Genomic DNA, 23,323 nt, shown 5'->3' with positions numbered 1-23,323 from the left:
GCTACTTCTCCACTCTGGTAGCATATGAGTGATTTTTTAAACAATGTCTTACAATCCACAAGAATAATTATGTGACAATTCAAATGCGAAAATAAAATCTTTTTGGAGATTGCTTGGAACTGGTTGCCTAATGTAAATTGCCTCATGTGACATGACCCTAACGATTCATCTTCAGATGAGTCGTCAGTATTACCATGGTGATTTGTATTGTCACATCATAAGATTGATTCACAGTTCAGATCAATGTCTTTCTGATCGTGCCCGATGTAATAACAATAATTAGAGCTCGCAGCCGGCCAAGTATTTGTAGACAAGCGAACATAAAAGCAGAAAAGTATGTCATTGCCGACTTCTTTTGTGTTAATGAACGATTATTCATAAAAAAATGTTGAAATAATAACGAATTGTGTCTCTCTGACATTCATTGTGCTTATGTAGCGTCGTGTGGTTACCATGGAAACATATATACAACCAGCAGTCAGCAGTCAGCAGGGGAGTAAAATTACATTTTCTTGGTAAACTTTCATTATTTCGTAATAGAATGTTGGGGTAAAAATTACTACCACTGTCGGCTAGTTACTTTAAATGTTTGATGAAACTAAACCACCAGTGAACAACGGACGGTTGAAATAAACATCTTATCCGAGTTGTTTCCATTGTTCTTGTTTTATTTCAAAACGTCTTAGGGCCTACATTACACTCGGTTGCGGTAAACAATGCACACCATACTTATGTCTAATTAATTTAATGTTTTTCTTTCTAAATAAAAGTCTTATACAACAAAACAAGAAGCCCTTTATTCTTCGTTCAGAATTATTGTGCAAACGCATTTCATACCCTTAAGAAATCATGAATGGTTCGCTCGCAGAATAGCGCATATTTGTTGACCAGCCTATACCCACTTCATCGTACTGGACTTAAACATTATTATCATTATCGAGTATTCTTTGCTCGAACTATAGGCTGTCTATTTTTTTCTGTAAATATATAAATGTTTAATTGACTTAAAATTTATCTGATATTCAAATTTTACTATTTCTGTCTTTCCAGCTTCACAGAGCAGAGCTGTTTCCTGTAATGCCTTATTAATATTATTAAAAGTTTGCATTTGCCAATTAAACTTTTGACCTAAATTAAAAGCCGCAAACAACAAAACCAACCCAATAATGTATCGTTAACGCCCATGAAAGGTTGGGGACCACGCACCAATTGGTAATTTAATTCCGTGTCGGCCTTATTAGCATCCGTCTTTGTAGTTATCATCACCACTCGTTCAGTCTTGACGCATCTGCAGAGGTGTGCGTGTGAATATTCTTGTCGGTTTTGCAAGAGGATTTGGAATGTTTTTCACCTTGTTCATTATTTTTGGAGTCTTGTCTTGCGAGGGTGAGTAAACTGATTATTTGAAGGGATTGTACACGTTTGGTAATCTAAAACTTAATGCCAATAAAAACTTTTGGTAAGAATCCTACTGCCGCAGCTTTCGATGATAAATGTCTCTTGTTTCTTTTATGCACTTTGAGAAACATTTCACTTTGTAGGAATGCGGATGTTTAAAAGTATATAAGTTTCAAGACCCAAGATCTGAGTATGAGAAGCATTTCTGTGGTAACTCTTATCAGATTGTGTTTTCTGTTTGGGATTTTCCTCACGGGTGGACATAAACCGCTCCGGTTTTTCGGCGATATCCCCACAACGTATTCACTCTTAAAATAAATGCAAATAAAAACTGTTGATGGAGTCCTGTCAGAAGCTAGTATAAAGCACCGTTGAGAACCATTTTCACTTCGAAGTAATGCGGTTTTTGTAAAATATAATAGTTTGCATGGCCCAAGATTTGAATATGGGAAGCGCTTGACAGCGTTGAAAACCTGGAGCGGCTATATGACCACGCATGAATAACGATCCGTAACTGGAATACACAATCTGCCCGTTTCTGATAAAAACGTTGCTCAACTTCAAAGTGTTGGAGATGAAGAAAAAAAACCTGATCCTTTTCCATTACCACATTGCTTCTAAAGTAAATGATCCTCAAAATGTTTTCTACAAAGATATTATTGCCATTTTTTATTTATTTTTCAAGCGTTACATAACCGCTCCAGTTTTTCAGCGATTATCCCAAAAACGCGAAATTTTCACATGGCTAGTTTACTTGTTTAATGGCCATGGCCTATGTATAGCTCATTTCTATGAAGTTTTTGGATTAAAACAACCAAACGGCTCCAAAAAGCAAAGGTATATTCCCCTGTACAATGAGACATGGTCTCAAATTGTCAAGTTGCTTACGGCAGTTTATGCCCAGGTGCGACTCCAAAAGCAACTATGAGAAATGATCTTACACTTTGTCTCTGTTCTTACGGCAGTTTATGCCCACGTATGTTACGTCTACCAGGAGCCCGTGGGAAGGGGTCACGGTAGACTACCACGGTGGTGGGTATCGGAAACCAACCCATGTGAATGTACTGAGATGCGGCTAGGAGGCAGGAACATGGTCTCCTATAATCGGCCATATGACCAGGTTACTTTCTTAATCAACGGCGTTCTCATCAGCACTGACCCCAAGGAGATTCAAGATTTCTGGGGTTGTGAACAAATAAGTGAGCATTTATTTAAGTTTCATTCCGGGGAAAAAAGGGGGGGGGGGGTGTCAGCGAATGGATTGCTTTTTATTTTAAAGTTTCAAATTTCGAAAGAACAGAACACTCGAGTTTAAAATCAGAGTTAAAGAATTTTAAAATTTGGTTTGACCCTTACATTGAAGGTGTGTATAAGCACTGTATACTCAGTACTTTCCCGAGTTCTGTGAAGAAAAGTTCTAATTTGTAAGACGCTGCTCTGGAATTGCAAAGGTTGTGTGTTCAAATTCCGGAGTGTTTCTGTTGACATTTTAGACAGAAATATTTAAGGGATGTTTCCTACTATCATCATTATTAGATTGTGTAAGTTTGATGTATATCTGTGATCTTAAACGAGTTTTTTTCTCTTACAAATTCAGTACTGTTCTTTTAAACCCATGTGCTTCTGTTGGCATGATACATCACTCTAAGAATCGATATTATTATTGATTGCATGTTTTTTTTGGTTTTTTTTTTAAATGGGTGTGTTTTACTTAATCTAACGCTAACGCAAACAAAAAAATTGTGTTTTTGTAAGACGAGCAGAGTACACTGTTCGAAACGTCGAGACCAAACCGGCTCTTTTCAGAGCCACCGCTCCTTCAAAAGAGTTTTTACCCATTGTTGTACCCGCAAGTTCACTATTGATATTTTTCATTTATAGTTGCTCTTAAAAAAAAAGTTAGTGGTCTGACGTTATGAACCACGCAGAGTCTTTCTCAAGGCTAAAATGACAACACAACACACGTGAACATGTATAGACTACTGGTGTAACAGAAGCAGTCAAGTAGATATAAATTAACTGATCAGGGAGAAAGAGGGAGGGAGGGAGGGGAGGGGGATCATGCTGGTAAAGCAAGGGTAGACAATGAAGAAGGAGATAATAAGGGTAGAGGGAAGATGCTGGTTTGACCACAGGAGGTTGCAATGCAAATTTGGAGGAGGTAGAAAAGTAATCAAATAGTGAATGAGGCAGACCAAAAACAAAGATATCTGTTGGGAAAAGGAGAAGACATAGATGAAAAGTTGTTAATCATTTTCTTTCTAAAGACATCTTATCGAACAAAAAACCTTTTTTGTCTTTGCCTTCCCCCCTTTTGGACAGGTATTACCCTTTTTATCTTCTCAGTCTCTTATTAGTTGTTATTCTCCATCTTCACACCTTTAATCAAACCCCTTTGTTCGCCTCTTCATCGTTCAACGATTTTTCTATATGCTTCCTCCCTCTCTCTCAATTCCACTTGACTGCTTCTGTTTATTATGATAATAATAATAATAAATAATAATACCAATATTAATAAAATCAGCTCTTACATAGAGCAATTCCAAAGAATGATCATTAGGCTTAAAACATGATTACCCAAGGGCCATATTTCATTCCTTAAACCATCTCAGCTCCCTCAGGAGTATACAGCCTGTGCTGTATGTAGCGCACTAAGCTAAATCAATCACAAAGAACCATCTCTGCACTCACAGGTACCCATTTACCCATGGGTGATGAGAAGCAATTAGAGTCAAGCGTCTTGCTCAAGGACACAAGTGTGATGACCGGGATTTGAACCCACACCATGTTACACCAGTATACTTGTTTATGTTGAAAGCGCTTTGAGATGCTCATCGGGTGTGAAAAGCGCGTTAGATTAACTGGTTTTTATTATTTGTGTTGTCATTTTTGCCTTCGGGAAACACTCTGTAGGGTGGAACCCTTTGGTTGGTAAGCAGTTTGCAGCAGCTAATTTAAATTTCTCATTATACTTGATCTGTTCTTTCCTTTGTCAGGCGTTTCAGGGGTTTCTGGATCAGCAGACAACAGCATGTCAGCTGAACAAGAGAGGTCATGGTACAGGTCATGGACATGGTACAGGCCAAGGACATGGTGGGGTCGTCGTTAGATGTAGTGACCTCGTTAATGGTTAGAATCTTATATACACATCGGTCAATCAGTGATGCTCCTGGCGCTGTAACATACAGCATTTCCTGCAAGATGTGGGACTATGTTTGAATTATGAGACCTAACCCTTAGCACCATGTAATGGTTCACTATCATTTGAATAATTGCTAAATGTTTAATCGTGGCTTCTTATAAAGCGCGCATATCCGTCAATCAGTGACGCTCCTGGCGCTGTAACATACAGTATTTCATGTACGTTTTAATTATGAGACCTAACCCTAAGCACCATGTAATGGTTCACTATCATTTTGAATGATGGCTAAATGTCTAAAATAAATGTGAAGACCTCTGGTTATTACTCCAACAATTTATGGCCATACAAACTCACTTGGTAAGAAGCACTGCAGCTGTTCATAATGTAAAACATTTTAAGAATTGATTCCCTTCTAAGGAACGTGGTTTTAGAGAATGGGATTCCAAAACATTCCAATCTGAGAAATGTTTCTGCATGAAATGTTTCTCAGATTGTGAATTCCAATTACAGATTATTCTTCCTGGGTGGCGTAAACCACTACAGATTTTTAGCAATATATCTCACAAACACTACCACCTTTTGAATTGAAATTAAAATGAAAATATGAGTCAGCTATTTTGCTCACTTTTTACATAGTTTCCATTTTACAAAACGTAGTTTTTTATGAGGACATTACTAAAATGATGACATTTAATTAAATATTCAAGGTTACCCTTTTTGTAGTTAAAGTGACCTGGGAGGGAAACACATATTCAATTATAACGATACGGTGGATGATTTTCTTTTAATAAATGATGTTACCATGACAACAGGAACTAACAAAGCGCATCAAATTTAATATTCGACCATAACCATAGCCAAACTTGACTGATTGTCTGCATGCTCAAACAATGCGGTTATACAATTTCAGTTTATTGCCCGTTTACATTTCAGGGATGAAGTGTTTAAACTAAGATGAGTAAATTTATAAAATTATTTGTTTACATTGTTTACATTATTATTATGTCATTATACCAGTACCAGTATTCCAGAGAAATAATTCCATCTGAAAGCTCACTGATTCTAAAGTTCATACCAGTACCAATCCTCCAGAGAAATATTTCCATCTGAAAACTCACTGATTCTAAAGTTCATACCAGTACCAATCCTCCAGAGAAATATTTCCATCTGGAAACTCACTGATTCTAAAGTTCATACCAGTACCAATCCTCCAGAGAAATATTTCCATCTGAAAACTCACTGATTCTAAAGTTCATACCAGTACCAATCCTCCAGAGAAATATTTCCATCTGAAAACTCACTGATTCTAAAGTTTATACCAGTACCAATCCTTCAGAGAAATTTGTATTTGGTAGACTCACTGTTCATTGATTTGTTTATTTGGCTCTTACTTATTATGTATTAGTAAAAGTGATCGTACTACTCTATTAATGGTGGTGTAGATTTTGGTCTGAAAGTGGGGGGAAAAAAGAAGAAAAAAATCCACAAAATTCCTGACAAGACAAAAAATCACTTTGTTGTTTTATTGAAACAAAACTAAAGTAACATTTCCTTGGTGTGTCTTTCCTTGGTGTGTCTTTTATGTTAATTCTTATTGTTTAAGATACATTTAAAGAGTTCTCAAAAGTGAAATAATGTCACAGATTCCTGGGGTCCAGCACCATATTTTTTATACACATCTAGCTTTTCAACAAATATTACAGTTATTTACAAATTAGGCTAAGCCTCTGAAAGCATTTAGAGGAAATCGATAGTGTCATGTGCAGTCAATACACAACAAGTTAACATCTTGTTGAGAAGCACTACAGCTGTTCGAAATAGAGTCCCTATGAAGTAATAAATTTTCAAAATTTGAATCTGAGAAATGATTTATGCATGAATCGTTTAAAGTGTTTGACTTTTTTTTAAGAATGACAAAATTAAATCCAATAGGGACCGATGGTAAAATGCCCTCCATGACAACTGACAAACATACTATTGAGTACCCCCAAAAAAATCGACCCAGTGAAAGTTTCAGACCCCAAAATAGTTTGTAGCTAACAAATTGTACGGACAAATCCAGATAGTTACTCACATTCTGCACAGCCAGCACACAAGGATATCTGGTTAGGAAGTAGGAAGTATAGAACTTATTTTTTGAAATGGTACCTCCTGGAAGTTCTATTCACAAGGCACTTGAAGGTTCACTGTCATCCATAGGCCATCAATAAAGGCTCATTGTTTGTCGTCCAGAGGTCATCAATAAAGGCTCATTGTTTGTAATCCATCAGATGGCCAAGTTTACGCTTGTACTCAGGTGCCATCGCAATATTTCTACAATAAAACAACAATATCAATCAGTTTAACTGATGTTGGGTTTTCAGGGCTCGAAATAACTAACAGCTCACACAGCATTTGTCATGGTACCCTGTGCTTTTGCTGAGGTGCCCTGCGCGAAGTTCCAAAACATTTTCTGTCACTTCTGCGAGCTCTGTTTTGCAAAGGGTGAAATTGGGAGCGACGATCATTGGCTGTGCATAAACCCTGCTAGTATATCTTACTTTAACTACCGGTATGTATTGATACTGGAAGCGTTACGCAAAATGAGGGCCAAGCGCAATCTTGCGCACAAAGGTCTTGAACATTTTGTGAATAGTGATTATATGTTATTTTTGTCATACCCAGAAGTTATTTTGGCAAAATATCCTTTACCAAATACTTACTTCAAATGAGGGCCGAAGGCTGCCACAACACGATACAGTGATGTCATCACAGTTGACCTGAGGTCAAAGCGTAGTCTGTCATTGGGATGTATTGGGCCGGATCTCATGGGTCTGAAATCACTTGGGTTTCTCTTAGGCAGGGACGTGGGTAACTTGAAATGTTTCTCTAGCGCCTGAAAGATTAAACAAATTTGGCGAATCGTCAACCCGTCAGAACTACACATTTGTGTACACATATTGACTGGCAATGAGGTAAATAGTGCATGTCTATTCCCTCAAGGGACTTTGAGTGACCGAAAGAGGGAAATAGGTTCCTCTTCTGGTCACTCACAGGCCCAAGGGGGGACAGACGTGCTCCATTTACCACATTATGCTTTTCAATTGAAAAAAAGAAACGGGGGTTTTAATTCAACAATTAACACATGGGCAATTAAATCAAAAGCGATTAAACAATAAAAGGAACGCATTTAATTTCCCGTATTCAATTTTTAGTCGCTGTTTTTGGTTGTTATGTCAAGAGAGGGCGCTGAAACCAGTCTAAAATTAAAAGTTTAGTGCTCGCTTCGGGAACTTGACGCGCAACTAGTTCACGGTGGCCTAAATCTCATGCACTAGACTCTATGCGTTCACCCCATGTGACCGTGTTTCAGCCAACTGTGTTTTCAGCTTGTTATTGAAATAGTGAAATGACAAGCTAGCTGGTTCTGCTACCTAGTATGTAAAATAGTTAATGACAAACCCAGACAGTTACTTACATTCTGTACAGCCAGCATACAAACAAGGATTTCTGGTAGTTTGCCTTGAACCACACCATAGGTGTCCTCTTGGTAAGATGCTGTCACCAACGATGACAAGGCTGTTGTTGCAAAGAGTATGAATCAAGATTTAAAGGCACTGGACACTATTGGTTATTACTCAAAATAAATGTTAGCATAAAAACTTACTTGGTAACGAGCAATGGAGAGCTGATGATAGTATAAAACATTGAGAGAAACAGCTCCCTCTGAAGTTATGTAGTTTTTGAGAAAAGAAGTAATTTCTCACTTAAATAATAAACAACTTCAGGCGACTTGAAGGCTTTTATTATGCACCTGAAAGCACACAAAGTTATTCTCTTTGCTACTTCTCAGCCAAAGCCATAGCTGTAGCCAACACTTCGGATACAGCCTTAGAATGTCTACTCTGAATTCCATTTCTTTGTCTAACTAAGAAAGGTTTGTGATAAAACCATGTGAATATCTCATTTGAGTAGTGTTTGGTACTAAAAAGAACCGGTGGTTAACGACTCAACGTTTCAATCAGTATGCTCTGATCGTCTTCAGGAGAATATTCACATAGTGTTACCGCAAACCTCTCTTAGTTACACTTTTACTTTGCAAAGTTTCAAATCCTATCCATATCTATGGTCAACGTTTTATTTGAACTCACCTTCAAGAGCCCAGATATGTAGCTGGACATCGGTAAACAAAGCCTGGCTCATGGCTTCAGGTAGAGGGTTCAATAGATAGGCACCCAGACGCCACTTTCTCAGGCTGTCTAGTCTATGCTGCCATGGTAACATAGTACGACCGCGATGGTCTCCAGAGGGTGATGAACGCTTCATTTGGTCTGGGTGAAGAAAAGGAGGAACATCAGTAACTCAAGGAATTATTATTAGGGTGTCATTGGTAATTACTCAAAATAATTGTTAGCATAAAAACTTACTTGGTAACAAGCAATGGAGAGCTGTAGATAGTAAACATTGTGAGAAACGACTCTCTCTTAAGTAACATGTACTTGAGAAAGAGACTTTTATTTGGCATCTGAAAGCACAATCCTTTGTGCAACAAGGGTGTTTTTCTTTCAATATTCTCTTGCGCTTTCAATGACCAAATAGAGCCCAAGTTTTCACAGGTTTGTTATTCTGTGCATATGTTGGATTACACCAAGTGAAGTTACTGGTCTTTGACAATTACCAAATGGTGTCTAGAGCCTTTAAAGACAGGGACAGCTCCTACCTCTGTGAATAGATGGTCTTGCAAGGGGTCCGTAACCAGATCCAGGGGTGGCATATCGTGTGCTCTCTATCCCTGGGGTCCCAATGTCTTGGAGTACATCCAGACTAGTAATCTGTGGTGTTTGTAGGACCGTGTTGTATCCATGGTCATACATGGGTGCCCCGGGGGTAATCGGAGATGCTACGGAGCTACGAAGGTGAGGACCACGAGGCTCTCTTGGGGTGTACCAAAAAGTTGATGCATCTGCAGTGTGGAAGGGGAAAATATGCTATTGTAAAAGGAGATTTTCAAATGTGGATGGTTTGTATCGGTTGTTAAATCGAACCAATTGACCTGGATTCAAGGCTGGCTGTAATCACTATTCAATGCCCTAGGTATTACTCCCTATGTAGTTTCTACAAACCTTGGTTAGATTGTCCGCCACCAACCCTAGATCCTTCTGCCATGCTCCCATTGGATGACTGCCCTCCAGGCTCACTAGGAGTAGTATCCTGACTTCTCTTCTTCTGGGCCAGGCCGTTGGCAATCCACTCTTGGTGAGAGGTGAGTCTTTGAGTCAGAGACTCAATGAGTGACAGGCATGCTCCACAGATACTGATCCAGTTGTGTGGATGACCACCTTTTTAAACCAATTATAAAAAGACGTTTGGGTTAGAGGGATGACTTTCCCGAAGAGTAAATAATTTCCATCATTTAGTTTTAAATAATATAAAGTAAAGCGCACTAATGATGAGATGCATTGAAAACAAAACTGTTTATGCAAGTTGCCAGACACATAAGGCCTGAAGGCCACTTCAAGGTGTGGGTTACAATCAACTTCTTTTCCAGGGGCCGTTGCCACCCATCCTGGGGCTGAAACAGGAGTACCCCCTTTACAGTCTATATGGATGCAGGCTTGGGTATCATCCATCTGAAGCCTGGCTGGTAGAGCAGAAAGCACTTCATCCCACACTGTTTTTGAAGCAATCATGGTTAAGTGTCTGACCTAAGGACTCAAACCCACACTCAGCTGATTAAACACCAGAGCTTGAATCTGGTGCTTCTAACCCCTAGGCCATTACACGCAATGGAACTAGTTATTTCATAAGAACTTATTAAGAATTATTTTATTGTTATTATATTACTTTACCAGGCTGGCTAAGAGCAAATACATCCGCTCTTCGATCCCGACGATGCTCAGCCAGTGAGCTCAGGTCCTGATAAGCCAAGTACTTAACCAAGAGGTTGTGTCTTTCAGACAGCGCCTTGTGGAGACGGCGCTCTTCTTGGCCGACAAAGGCCGCCTCGATGGGGAATTGGTAAACCTATAGAGAGGAAAGCAAGATGGCTCTAATTGGCTGTGGCTATGGCTGGATCACCATGGTAACATGCAGTGTAGCATAGGCTGCCTATAGCAACACCCTTAGCAAACAGCCAAAGGCACAATCACCAATGATTGAGTTGACTACATGTATAACAGTTTAGTTTGTACATATAGGTTCAAAAAAAGATAAGAGGAAAGCTAGTCCAATGGAAACCAAAGAGGAACAAGCTAGTTGTAGACAACTTCCAAAATATAATTCACATTAATTATTTTTTTGTCAAAAATAAAGTCCTACCTCTGTATTGAAGATCTTAAACAGAAACAGTGACACTCCCCAAAGGTGAGTTGTGACGACACCGGTCCACAGGACAATCCACAAGAGGGAGACGTCTAGAAGTCCAGAAATGGAGTTGAGAGGTACTGGGGTCTCTTCAAGATTCAAGTTGGATTGTAACCAAGTCTTGGGTATAGATCCTTCAAAAGAGAAGATGAAAATGTAGAAGGAGAACTTTGCAAAATTTTAAGGAGTTGCTAAGATACCTGTAAATGCAATGCTTTGAGAAACTATGGTTTGAGGGCACTTAACAATAATTGCTTTGTGAAAAGATGGGAAGGTAGTGCATTCTGCTTTAATAATAATGAAGAATAATATTGAAGTCTTATATAGTGCACGTATCTACCAAACAAGAAACTCATGGCGCTGAGTTCAGTGTTGTATACAAACTTTCAGAAAGATATGTTGTTGCATGAGGGATGAATTCTGAGACCCAAGGTTGTTGCACCTGATAAAACAGAGACACCTCATAAAACAATGAAATAGTGAAGATTGTTTTCCAAACATGAAACAGAACAAGAAAACGATGAAGACAAAACAGAAGATGGAGAGATGAACCAAGAACATATTAAGAGGCATTGCTTGGCAACAGGACTTACCGAACAGATAAAAGAGAATGTAAAAATATCCACTGGCTCTCAATGAACGGATTGCATTGTTCTGCAGGCTGCACCACATGTACGTCTTCACTTGGAAGAATTTCAACTGCTGTTTTGTGGATTCAATAAAAAAGGCAAGTTAATTTCAGCGGCTGTTTTGTGAGTTAAATAAAAGCTATAGCAGAAAAATTTAAATGGCTGTGTTCAGGATCTAAGAACTGCAACTGTTTTAATTAAATAATGATGAGTAGATAAATTTAGTTTTGTTAGTTAAATAACATTCATAAATACCTCAGACATTTTCGCTATTCCTATTGGTGGAGAGCGCGTCACGTGGGTGTGTATAAATCTTTGTTAATGACCAGTAAAACGTGTTGAAACATGGGCGTGACACGCGGGTTTGCACCTATGCTTATAAGACAGTTTCTTCATTCCTATTGGGCGAGAGCAACAGCCGAGACAGTTGTGCCACATCACGCAAGTCGCGCGACGCACACAGCATTCCCTTATAAGGAGGCCTGGTTCTTGATAATTTACCTTGACTTCGTCTCGGTAAAAGTAACAAGAACCAGGCCTCGTTGGGATTAAACTACTAGTTGAAAACCTCTTCACCACACATTGATTCCCTTAAAAGTAGACTCATTTCAACTGCCGTTTTGTGATTGGATCACTTCAATGAAAGCAAAATAGAAATGATTTTCAGGCTAAACGAAACTGACAAAAGAGTTACTAGTACATGAAAAAAAACACCCAGAGAATTTATACAGCTGTTTGTGTGTAACGGTAGTACCCGAATAAACCATCTCAAATAACTTTTTTTTTCACTACCAGGAGAGTAAAATTCATCTGTATTACAAATACATAAATTACCACATATATAAAACTTACTTGTATAACTGGGAAGTCCATATATTGATCCTGCTGCTGAATGTAAGAAACTGAATACAGAAAACCCTGTAAATAAAAAGCAGATGATTGAATATTTTAATTTGGTAGTAAAGTTTGTATTAAATCTTTCCACTCATTATAAGCTGCCGAAGGGCGATTTACAGGCGAGCAGTTCCAAACACTTCAGGACTTATTCAGGACAGTAAGCAGCTGTAAGAAAAATGTCTCTTGTTGAAGCAAAGTGTTAACTTTCATTGCAGAATGACAAAACTAAACGGATGAGGATGCATGGTTAACTGACCTCCCTGTCAACTTACCACGACCATGATGGAAAACTAACGTGTCAAAAGATGTCGCGGCCAAACGACTTCCTCGCAGCCGCTAAAAAGTGCAATGGGAAAAGCTTCGCGCTGTATACCTATTGAACAGGGCTGTAAATCGCAATGCATACACAGTAATATTAACTGTTCCGTTGCCAAAACCAGGTGGGAATGTACTTTCTGTGTGGCCCTGTGAAAAAAAGTCCAATGGAAACAAGCCAGAGTCATGCCCTTGTATGTCTACTCCGAAATGCTTGATTTTATTATTACCATATATGTTTAAAATCCTACCATGAATGCACCATGCAACACCAGAAACAGATGACGGTCATTCAGACACAGCGTAGCGCCCTTGTCGGCGGTCACTGTCAGGTTGCTGTATGACGTGCCAATCAGCGCTGCCCAGCAGCAGGCCATCAGGACTCCAGCCAGGGTGTGGCATGCCATGTGGAGGAGGCTTGGTGGCTTGACCAAACCCCAGATGATCGACAGGCGATTGATGTGGACAGTAGGGACAACTTCAAAGAAAGGGGGAAAAAATTAACAAACATTCTATGGCATAATTTATGCAACTTAAAAAGCATAGACCTTTTCGCAAATACACACTGCGTAAGCGCTAAATGTTGAATGAGATGCACGCTGTTCGATCTAGCTAGGGATAAAACTTGATCTCTAAGTAGACCAGCATTCTCATCATTCTACGCCTACCTCGCATACCAAGTATTTGCGATTAAGTCTATGGAACTTAAATAATGTTAATTCATAAATAGTTGAAATGTGGAAACAAAAGAAAAAGCCCTCAGTAATAGACCTTTTATATGATTTTATGATTAAAGTTTTCAATTTCTTCATTTGGATATTTTGAAATCGAGTCCCTCTAAATAAACGCCTTTAGAAACAAACCTCAAAAAACCTTACCTGTGTAGCAGAGGACGTTACCGATGGCAACAACTGTTGTCAGGATTGCAATCAAGATGATGTAACCAAAGCCTGAGAAAGACATAGCTGTGCCGAGCCAATCTGTTGGGCAAGGAAGTACAACGTTTTTATCTACTTTAAAGAGAACCAATGTTACAGTTTTCATTTTAAAGCTTCACAAAGGCAATAAAGGTAATTGCCTCCATTTTCCCTGGTGATTGCCTTGGTGCCCTTGAAATGCTCAGGTAGTAATTTACAGTTTCCCCATAGGGTGCCCTTTACCAAGGAGAAACTGCTTCTGTGCCCTTGCACTTTCAAAAACAAAGCATACAGGCCTAAAAGCTTACTTTCAAAAAGATTTCACCAGCCTATACCTACCTGTACCAATATTCATGATTAACATTTCTGTTTGAACATTGTCATGTGAGATAAAGCTGACTCAAGTAAAACCAGGGCTTGAATTCATTGGTCCCTTCAGGATAGCATATTATGTAATAAAACATAATTTTGCGAAATAAAAATTAGCTGTTGCAATTTGCTAAGTACCAACCAAAGGGCACATGGTATAGTACAAACAAAAAGTTAAAGGCCTGACATTCCGACCCTAACAGAGTCTTTAAAACTCTGCTAGGGTCAAAACACCTCTGCTAGGGTCGAAACGTCAGGCCATTAGGCATTAACATTTTCCTGTAACAGAATTTGATTAAATAATGACTGTTTGTTACAAACTTACCAAGTAACCATGTGTATGGATGAAAGACATCGATTTTAACAAGAACGATGTACAAGATTGTGGTAAAAGGAAGAAGTATGAGGGACCAGGCTAGACTTGCTCCAGTCCTCCATCGAAACACCTGGTGATGATGAAGCATAAAAAGAAATGATGTCATACTAGTCAAGGGCGCTGTTTTGCTGCTGCCGCTTATGAGATTTAGGTTTCGGGAAATCTCAATGAAATGTTGTTATGATCTTATTTTCCATTTCTTGACATAAAAGCCACTGGAAAACATTTTTGTTTTTGTCAGTAACTCTTGCCTAGCTTGGCCTGCACTTTCTCGTCATAGAGAGACCGGCTTTTGCTGGACTTTCTTTGCCTCAATTATGCAGGCTTTGCCTGGTTGTGGTTTCCCTTTTTTTCCCTTTTTTTCCCGTTCCCATTGTTGTTGTTTTTTCTTGTCATTCTCTGAGCTCTTTGCAATCTTAGGAAAAGGCGCTATATATATAAATGGTGTTATTATTTTGATTTATTATTGATGTTACTTTTTTTTATAACTATAAGTTATAACCATTAAAATCCTTGGCATGATACTTGGGCGAGACGGCCCTTACTGAGAACAAGGGCCAACTGGATGCTGGTGTGCATGAAAGGTACTCCTTAAACTGAGAGGTTCGTTGGACCTGTTGCTTATGTTGGTAATTGTCTAAGAGTTTTAATTAAGGCCGTTTTAAGACCAGTCTTCTCACTTGGTCAGTTGGTGTATCTCAACAATATGCAAAAGCCAAAAAAACTGTGCAAATTTGAGCTAAATCGGTCGTCGAAGTTGCGAGATAATAATGAAAGAAAAAACACCTTGGTCACACAAAGTTGTGTGCTTTCAGATGCTTGATTTCGTGACCTCAAATTCTAAATCTGAGGTCTCGAAATATTAAATAAAACATTAAAAGCAATAAACCAAATAAGATGTCGGAAATAGACGTACATAGGTGTATGCTTGTAACAATCACGTGTCAAAAAGAGGACCATTCGCAAGACGTAACTTTAATTATTCACGAAAAAAAACTTTTTAAACAATTTATAAACATAAAACTTACATCTCTCATATACCAATGGTGACTTGTTACTATTCTCGCCATTTTCTTTCGAACCAAGGATTACTAAAACTCGCTTTTGTTGCCAGTCTCTAACTTCTGCATTTCAAAAGTCGCGGTCAGTCGCGGTAATAAAGTGGCTCCTTAAAACCCATGCTGTAAAAGTTGCATGGGTGCACCTGCACAAAATTAATAGCATCTTTAAATGGATGGGCTTTGAGCGAAGTACACACTAGCTAGACAACAACAAAAGCTGACGGTGCACACAGTACACAGAAACTAGCACTTCGCTGCTCGAGCGATTGCTTTAGTAATTTACATGCTTTCTTCTTCAAATTGTTCACGTTGTCGTGTCAAAATCCCAAGTACGATTTATAGGATCGTCTGTATCAAAGATGGTTCATAGGAGTGGGGTCTTTGCTGGTTATTTACATCGACTTTTAATCTGTGCAAAACGTTCAAGAAGCCCCAGGAACTTCAATAATGTGATCCGAAGGCTGATGTCAACAAACTTTCGAGGAGGAGGGGGCGGGGCTGAGCTTGGAGGGGACGGGATCCCCTTCAGACCAAAGCGAGCTTTGGTTGTCTCTAAACTGTCACGCTATGCGTTTGAGAAGAAGCGATACAGTCAACTTGGAGAAGATGGTCTCAAGAAAGTGGTTTGTTTTCTTTCTTTTTCACTAACTTTCTTTTTCACTAACATTAACAATAATAATTTTTATAACACGGTTTAATATAGAATGGTTTGACTTTGAGTCATAACACATTTGATACACAATAACATGTCAATCGTGAGTATCAACTTTAAATTTTATTTATTTTTAATTGGCCGTTGGCTTTTGAGTAAGAATTTGACATACAGGCAACTCGAGAAATAGAGATAGGTTAATCTGATCCACGGTCAGTGGAGTCTTTTTTGCAAATAATTACTCTGTTTGGTAGAGTGCAGGCATGTTATATCTTGAGGTCGTTAAAAAGTCTTTGTTCAACCCAAAATCAAATATATGTAACTATTTTGATAATTATTTTCAGCTTGTTCAGCGAGGATCTCAATATGACAGGCTTGTAGAAAAACATAACGTACACATTGACAATGTCAACAAGATAGTGGAGAGCTTGCAGTAAGTATTGCATTCGCAGTCACTATAGGAACATACCCAGATACTAATCACAGGAACTTTGATGCATGGTTGGAAAGAGCCAGATTTATACCTATTATTTTACGGTGCTGCATGCTCCTTAGGAGCTGAGGAGATTTCAGGGTTTCAGGAATGCTAAGGGCTAAGTGGACTATAGTAAAAGTGTTAGACACAGCTGAGGTCTCAAATTCAAGTGAAATATTTTAGTGAGAAATTACTTCTTTCTCAAAAACTAAGTTACTTCAGAGGAAGCCGTTTCTCACAATGTTTTATCAACAGCTCTACATTGCTTGTTACCAAGTAAGTTTTTTGCTAACAATTATTTTGAGTAATTACCAATAGTGTCCAGTGCCTTTAAAGTATAGGGACACGGGGGGGTCTATCCTGTGTCTCATATTGGCAAGGTATAATTATTCACATTATTAATACTAAATCAAGTATAAATCTTAATATCTCTCCAGATCACAGAACATTGAGGTGAAGGTTGCTCAGAGATTCGACCAAAGCCTGAACGAGGAGTCGGTCCGATGGGCGGATATTCTCATCCCAGCTGGGGGGGACGGAACCTTCATCATGACAGCCAGTAAAGTCACTGATGATAAACCGGTGCTAGGAGTTAATACTTACCCTAGTGGGTCCGCTGGGTATCTTTGCCTCTCACCATGGTATACTGAGAACTTTGATGAGGCTCTCAAGAAAATAATGGAAGGGAAATTCAGGTAGGTGTTTCTTGTAGATTCTTGCTTGAGTTTGATTTAAATTTTATTTCATATTGAACAGGATAGATCAGTAAATGTTAAACTTGAATCGGGGATAAAGAATGTGTGTAAAACTGTAGTCCTGTGGTAGGACGTCAATGCCATTGCAATGGTATGGGACCTTTATTCCCTTGACTCCGTCCAGTGTAAGCAACAGAGGAGTCAACCTTTCTAGAAACCTGTAAACAATTCAAATGCTTCAGAGATATTACAGCGAAATATTGCAATATTACACTTTAGATTTTTAAAACAGCACAGTTTTTTTTAAAAGAATAAAACTCTTATGTTCGATCATTCTGATTTTTCTTCACATTTTTACCTCCTAGATGGAAATGGCGTCAGAGAATTCGTGCAACTGTAGAAAGTGGATTGATCAACGCTGAGCCCATAGACCTTCATGAAGAGCAGCTGAAGTTACCTGAGCTTCGAGACAAGCATTGGACCTTGGAGAATAGATTAAGACATGGATTGGAGAAAGCTGAATCAGTCCCTAGAGTGCTTCCTATCAGAGCATTGAATGAGGTCTTCATTGGGGAGTCACTGTCATCAACGTAAGATTTCATCAATTTTGGTTTGGGTCGAGTAACTTTAGTCCAATCCTGTAGTTTTCCATATAACTAAACTTTTATAACAGTTGATACTGGTCAAAGTGTTCTAGCAAGAGGGCTGTTAGGGTGTTTTTTGGACACCCTGCTTTATCTTTCATTTATATGTATGTATGTATTGTAAGTGAACAATTTGGACATCCAGATTTTAAGTTTCCCGGAAACTTTGTTATCCTTTTTCCAAATCCTGTTCGAGTAACTTTATTCCTATCCTGTAGTTTTCAATAAACACACCGTCCAACCATTCAACCAACCTGAACTTAGTTTTATGACTCTGCTTACTGTAAGCAAAGCATTTGCACTTACGGAAGCAGGGAATTCCGCGCTTATACCCGGATGACTAAACCACCAGAACTGGAATTTGGTGCTCCAATAAACCGCTTGTCCATGACACTCTAAGACTACTTGCTTCTGAAAAAAAAAAAATCCTGCTTATTAACTACTATCTAGGGCTTATTAACTACTTTCGAGGGGACTACTTTTGTTTTTTACTGTCACAGAGTAAGTTATTTTGGTCTTAATGTTCACAACTTTACTGTTCTAGTTTTTTGAATCTGCAGAATGTTTGTCATCATTTCTTGTAATCTTGTTGTTTATACAGGGTTTCTTATTATGAGATATCAGTGGATGATGGACCCATGGAGAGACAGAAAAGTTCAGGCATCACAATCTGCACAGGCACCGGATCCACATCATGGTAGGGCAACTATAAAGATACAAAACCCTACAGTGACCCAGATTACATTAAATCTGACCCAGACAACATGAACTCTGACCCAAACGACATGACCCAGATAACATGAACTCTGGCCTAGACAACATGAACTCTGACCCAGACAACATGACCCAGACAACATGAACTCTGACCCAGACAACATGACCCAGATAACATGAACTCTGGCCTAGACAACATGAACTCTGACCCAGACAACATGGCCCAGACAACATGAACTCTGAGCCAGACAAACCAAGGTTGCCTGTTGGCCTTACTTGACATTCTAAAGACATACAGACCACATCTAACCAAAGATTCACTCTTGCCTAATCAGTATGCCTGATCCCATGTAAAGCATAATAAGTTTACTAGTTCAGTCCTTCGTCCACGAACAAAATCAAACTGTGTTAATTGAAAGATTGGTATGGTGAAGAGGCATGTTATCAGTGTATTTGTTGTTTGTTTCACCAGGTCCCTCAACATTAACAAGCTGTCACATCAGAGTGTAAGAGAACTACTAGCAATATGTAAGTAAAGGCACCAATTGTATACCTATATTTATTCTTGGACTACGATGCCACCATCTTGGTCATGTTCCTTGTATCTGATAGTAGTAATGAATACTAATAGTCGTAGTACAAAAAAGGAACCAGACTATTTGCCCTTCCAACTGAGGTTTGGTTACATTGCTCTGACTGGGAGAAAAAAAGATCTATTATATGGGACTGGGTCAAAGATCAAGAAATAAGCAACAACTATCGTTGGGTTTACAAATACACTTTCATTGACTTTGGCAGTATTCTGCACTGAATTATTTCTCTTGAGGTTTGGTAATTTAATAGTTTTAATACATTTTATGATCTCTTATTCTTTTCCTTTTTAATTGATAATTATTAGGGCCCAATGGCATAGAGCTGCTTAAGCACAAAAAGTAGCTAAGAACAAAACAATTTTGCTTACCAGAATAAGATAACCAAAGTATCATTCCACATGTTTTATCTGTAACTGGTTTCTGCCTATTTATGCTTAAAAGCATCTCTATATGAAGCAGTTTTGTACTATGTCTTGAATGTTTTTTTTTTAAACAGTTAACCAAGAGACGGGAGCCAACATCCCAATCAGTCCTGTGCTCCAGGAGAGAGTTGCCTCTCTCTTCAATAATTCACTGGTCTTTGATGCTAGCGATCCGACCCTCTCCTATACAGTGCGTGATCCGGTCATTAATGGCATCTACCAAGCCATGATGCCAAGAGGCTTTGCAAAGAAGTAAGTATAGACACACACAAGGGAACATACATGTCAAGCTTTCTCCTGACTGTTTGAAACATCAAGACTACACCGGTTCTTTAGAGCCAACACTCCCACAAACGAGATTTAAAACATTGTTGTACCCGCAAGTTTTTTTTTTTTTTTTTTTTTCAACACCATGAAAAGCTTCAAACAACATATAAAGCTACCTGTTTGTAAACACATGCTATGTAGCATTGTTGCGGAGTATTAAAGTGTACCGAGTATTAAAGTGTACCGAGTATTAAAGTGTGCCGAGTATTAAAGTGTGTGCCAAGTATTAAAGTGTGTGCCGAGTATTAAAGTGTATCGAGTATTTAAGTGTGTGCCGAGTATTAAAGTGTACCGAGTATTAAAGTGTACCGTATTTCAAGTTCTGTCAATTGACTGGTCAGGGTTTGAATCCTTGCCTGGCCAGTCACGACGCTTTTGGTTTTGAGTTATATTTGACTCTCCTACACAAATGCATTTCCCATTGGGTTGGTGTTGTAGGATGGAAAATGTTACATACTTTTTCTTTAACATGGACAAAGGTTGGTTAATACATTTAGAATTTGAACTTCGGAGTGGAAGGGGTGTTTTCAGAGAGGGATGTTTTAATTCCTCTATATTATTGTGACTTTTTCCAACACAGAATCCGAGTTCGATCCCGTGGTTGGGATGCATGCCTCGTCATGGACAGTGGGTCATCATTCGTCTTCAACGACGGTGCAATAGCGACATTAGAGACTAAAGAAGAAGATGCATTGAGAACATTTGAACTTTTTGATTAGCACCAGATAAACCCAGTTCATACTTCCTGCGAATGCGAATGCGATTCAAATTTGTATGTACGTTCGCAGCAAATGTTTCGCAGGAGTTAAGCACAAGTCAACTGATGTGAATTATTCGTTGCAAATTTTTGGCATCAAAACTTGTATCGCATGGGCACTCGCAGGAAGTATGAACCGGGCTTTAGCATTTCATAAAACTAGTTTCTGCTTCAGGAAACTATGAGATGAAAGCCGACTATTTTAGGGGGAACAAATCTGACATTACTCTCGACTTGCAGAAGCTGGGTTATGTCTTCCATAGAGGGAGGAATGTTCGTTTTGTTAATGTGATTTCGCTGATATTGCAATTATTATTTGATTTTAATTTTAATTATAACTCAAACTCCCAAATGGTTTACTAGAATCCATCCCTAACCAACACATTCCAACATCGTATACTACCATGCAATGGGAACTGTACCCAATCAAACAAAATAAAACAATCTGCTAAGGGGCATGATGCAAAACCTAACAAACTCCAACAGGCCTTTTCTGTTTGATTTTGTGAAATCACACAGTACCCATAATCAAACAACTATCTTTACAGCGATATTGCAATTATTAATAACTGGAGAAGAGATATCTGTATCAAACAAGCATCTGGATCAATTCATAGACTAGCCAAGTCTCGAACCAGTCGATGTTGCGCCTTTTACCGATGACTGATCGTCGTCAGACCGGCGTCGTCAACCAAGACAATATAACAGATTGCATGCATATACAAAATTTATGTTTTGAAGGTTTACAAAACTTGTACAATAATTCTCCTGGCTTATCCTCCAACATCTCAAACTGCAACTTCTTTCATTGTCTTCTCTCCATGGGGTCCTTGACTAGTGATTCAATTCGCTTTTGTGAGAGTCCTCGGCTTCACAACCAGAATAAATGAAATGAAACCCCTATGTTCTGATAGTGATATACACCCCAGGGTCGGGGTTAAGATTAGGCAAACACATTAAGGGTGTCGGACCACAAGGATGTTGAAACAAAGGTGTGTAACTCTTTTTTTCTCAGACCCAACACTTATCCCAAAAGAGATTTTAACAACACATTAATGTTACTCATAAACTTCATTTCTTACTTCCTACACTATGCACAATTTCAAATCTTACTTATTTTTTTGTTTTTTTTATAACAAAATTTTAATCACATCAGAAATCGTCACATGTATTTAATTACTTTTACTTTGTGATGGCTCTACACCCTATTTGAATATTTTATCAAATTTGTTAATAACATAATGGGTGGTATAATAACTTTTTTTGGGGGGGGGGGGGGGGTGCAGGGGTAATGAAGCTTAATTTCCAAGGAATTGTGGCCTTACAGTCATGGAGTTTCATCTTTGAAGAGAGCAATGCCATTTTCATTTTGCAAAGGGCAAAAGAAAACTTTTGAAGGGGCACCAGGGCCAAGACCAGGAGCAATGCAGGCCATAAAGGCCTCCATGGTCTGCATGGAATTCCAGGCCTGCCTCAATTTAAAAACCAGACCAGGATTGGTCAATAAGGTCACAGTTTTGTTTAATTGTTTGTATATAACAATATTATCTAATAATACATCGATCTTGTTTGACATGATTTGTTCAAGAATACTAATGAGAATTAATTTTAAAACCAATCACTGGAGAAATTGATCCATCGTTGGCTGAGATGAGTCAGGAAAGTGAATGTCATTGATAAAGCATCATTTAAATAAGTTTCACAATGCTTTTTGTTAATTAAGTCACAGAATGTGGAGAACACATGAACTTTGTTTCCAATGGAAATAATAAATCAAAGTATGCAAACTGTCATTTTTGTAGCGGTCGAATGTAGAGTCAAATCTGTATTTTGTGCAATTCACCTTACACCCGTTTCAGACAGGCGCTCCATAGTCACCCCCAAACCAAATTCTGAAGGAAGTACATGAAAAGATTGACGCCTGAAAAAGTTAGGAGCGACTGGACCTGCTAGAAAACGAAAGATCGATTGTTGCAGTCGTTCGGAAAGACTCTGGAGTGACTTGGTTTTAGCAAGGATCTTGTCATGAGCCGAGCCAATGTAAATAGTAGGTTAAGTTTGCCTGTGTGAAACCAAAATTATTTGGGTCGACCTAGAGTCGCTCCTAATTTATTTGGTTGGCGTGACTCTGGCGTGCCTGTCTGAACGGATGTGATAGCCGTCTTGCATTGGCTGCCATTGCTTAGGTTAAACAATGAAAATGTTCACAACGCCCATCTCTCAGCCAATGAAAGGTCTTCATTGACCTCAGTGAGGGCGCTGTTTGGGCCTGTGATGTCATTTGCAAGGGGTCTATTACACTACATTGTATAGAGGTTACGCTACCTCGGTGTACAGCCCTATTGGTTTGGGGGCATGGAAACCAATGGACCCTAGTGTGGCTCAATGCACATGTACTCACTCGAGTATGGGTACCAAACTAACTCGGTCTGTTTTTCCGGAAAAAGTTTGCTTTCAAAATAAATCTTCCTATTTACTGTATTTCCCTTTACACACAGTGTACATCTTTCTGGTGTGGCGCAATATGCTGCCAATCAAACCAGGATCAACAAGGCAAACCCCTTCTCTTTTCGACAAGTGCACCGGGTTCTTTTATGA

The 23,323-nt window shown here is 38.8% G+C and overlaps 3 protein-coding genes across 3 annotated transcripts; 2 read left to right on the top strand and 1 right to left on the bottom strand.

Moving 5' to 3' along the window:
• The first annotated feature begins 1,045 nt into the window (after nt 1–1,045).
• On the top strand, nt 1,046–4,957 carry LOC139946061 (uncharacterized). The gene is made up of 3 exons (XM_071943658.1): nt 1,046–1,386; nt 2,364–2,597; nt 4,395–4,957. Exons 1-3 carry the CDS (start codon nt 1,341–1,343, stop codon nt 4,505–4,507), a joined length of 393 nt encoding a protein of 130 aa, XP_071799759.1. The 5' UTR covers nt 1,046–1,340; the 3' UTR covers nt 4,508–4,957.
• A 395-nt stretch (nt 4,958–5,352) lies between these two features.
• LOC139946059 (nucleoporin NDC1-like) lies at nt 5,353–15,546 on the bottom strand. The gene is made up of 14 exons (XM_071943656.1): nt 15,414–15,546; nt 14,335–14,455; nt 13,602–13,703; nt 12,975–13,201; nt 12,364–12,429; nt 11,476–11,584; nt 10,838–11,016; nt 10,369–10,543; nt 9,643–9,858; nt 9,240–9,482; nt 8,671–8,850; nt 7,998–8,098; nt 7,243–7,415; nt 5,353–6,853 (listed from the first exon to the last, which is right to left on the bottom strand). The coding sequence occupies exons 1-14, from the start codon at nt 15,453–15,455 to the stop codon at nt 6,790–6,792; spliced, it is 1,998 nt and encodes a 665-aa protein (XP_071799757.1). The 5' UTR covers nt 15,456–15,546; the 3' UTR covers nt 5,353–6,789.
• Nucleotides 15,547–15,670: 124 nt separating this feature from the next.
• Nucleotides 15,671–22,518, top strand: LOC139946060 (NAD kinase 2, mitochondrial-like). The gene is made up of 8 exons (XM_071943657.1): nt 15,671–16,069; nt 16,443–16,531; nt 17,011–17,268; nt 17,634–17,858; nt 18,514–18,609; nt 19,099–19,154; nt 19,716–19,893; nt 20,549–22,518. Exons 1-8 carry the CDS (start codon nt 15,806–15,808, stop codon nt 20,685–20,687), a joined length of 1,305 nt encoding a protein of 434 aa, XP_071799758.1. The 5' UTR covers nt 15,671–15,805; the 3' UTR covers nt 20,688–22,518.
• Nucleotides 22,519–23,323: the final 805 nt, after the last annotated feature.

This window comes from Asterias amurensis, chromosome 13, assembly GCF_032118995.1.
Source record: "Asterias amurensis chromosome 13, ASM3211899v1".
In the NCBI taxonomy this organism is placed as follows: Eukaryota; Metazoa; Echinodermata; class Asteroidea; order Forcipulatida; family Asteriidae; genus Asterias; species Asterias amurensis.
Note: the sequence above shows the minus strand (reverse complement) of the source record. Positions and strands in the feature narration are given on the sequence as shown.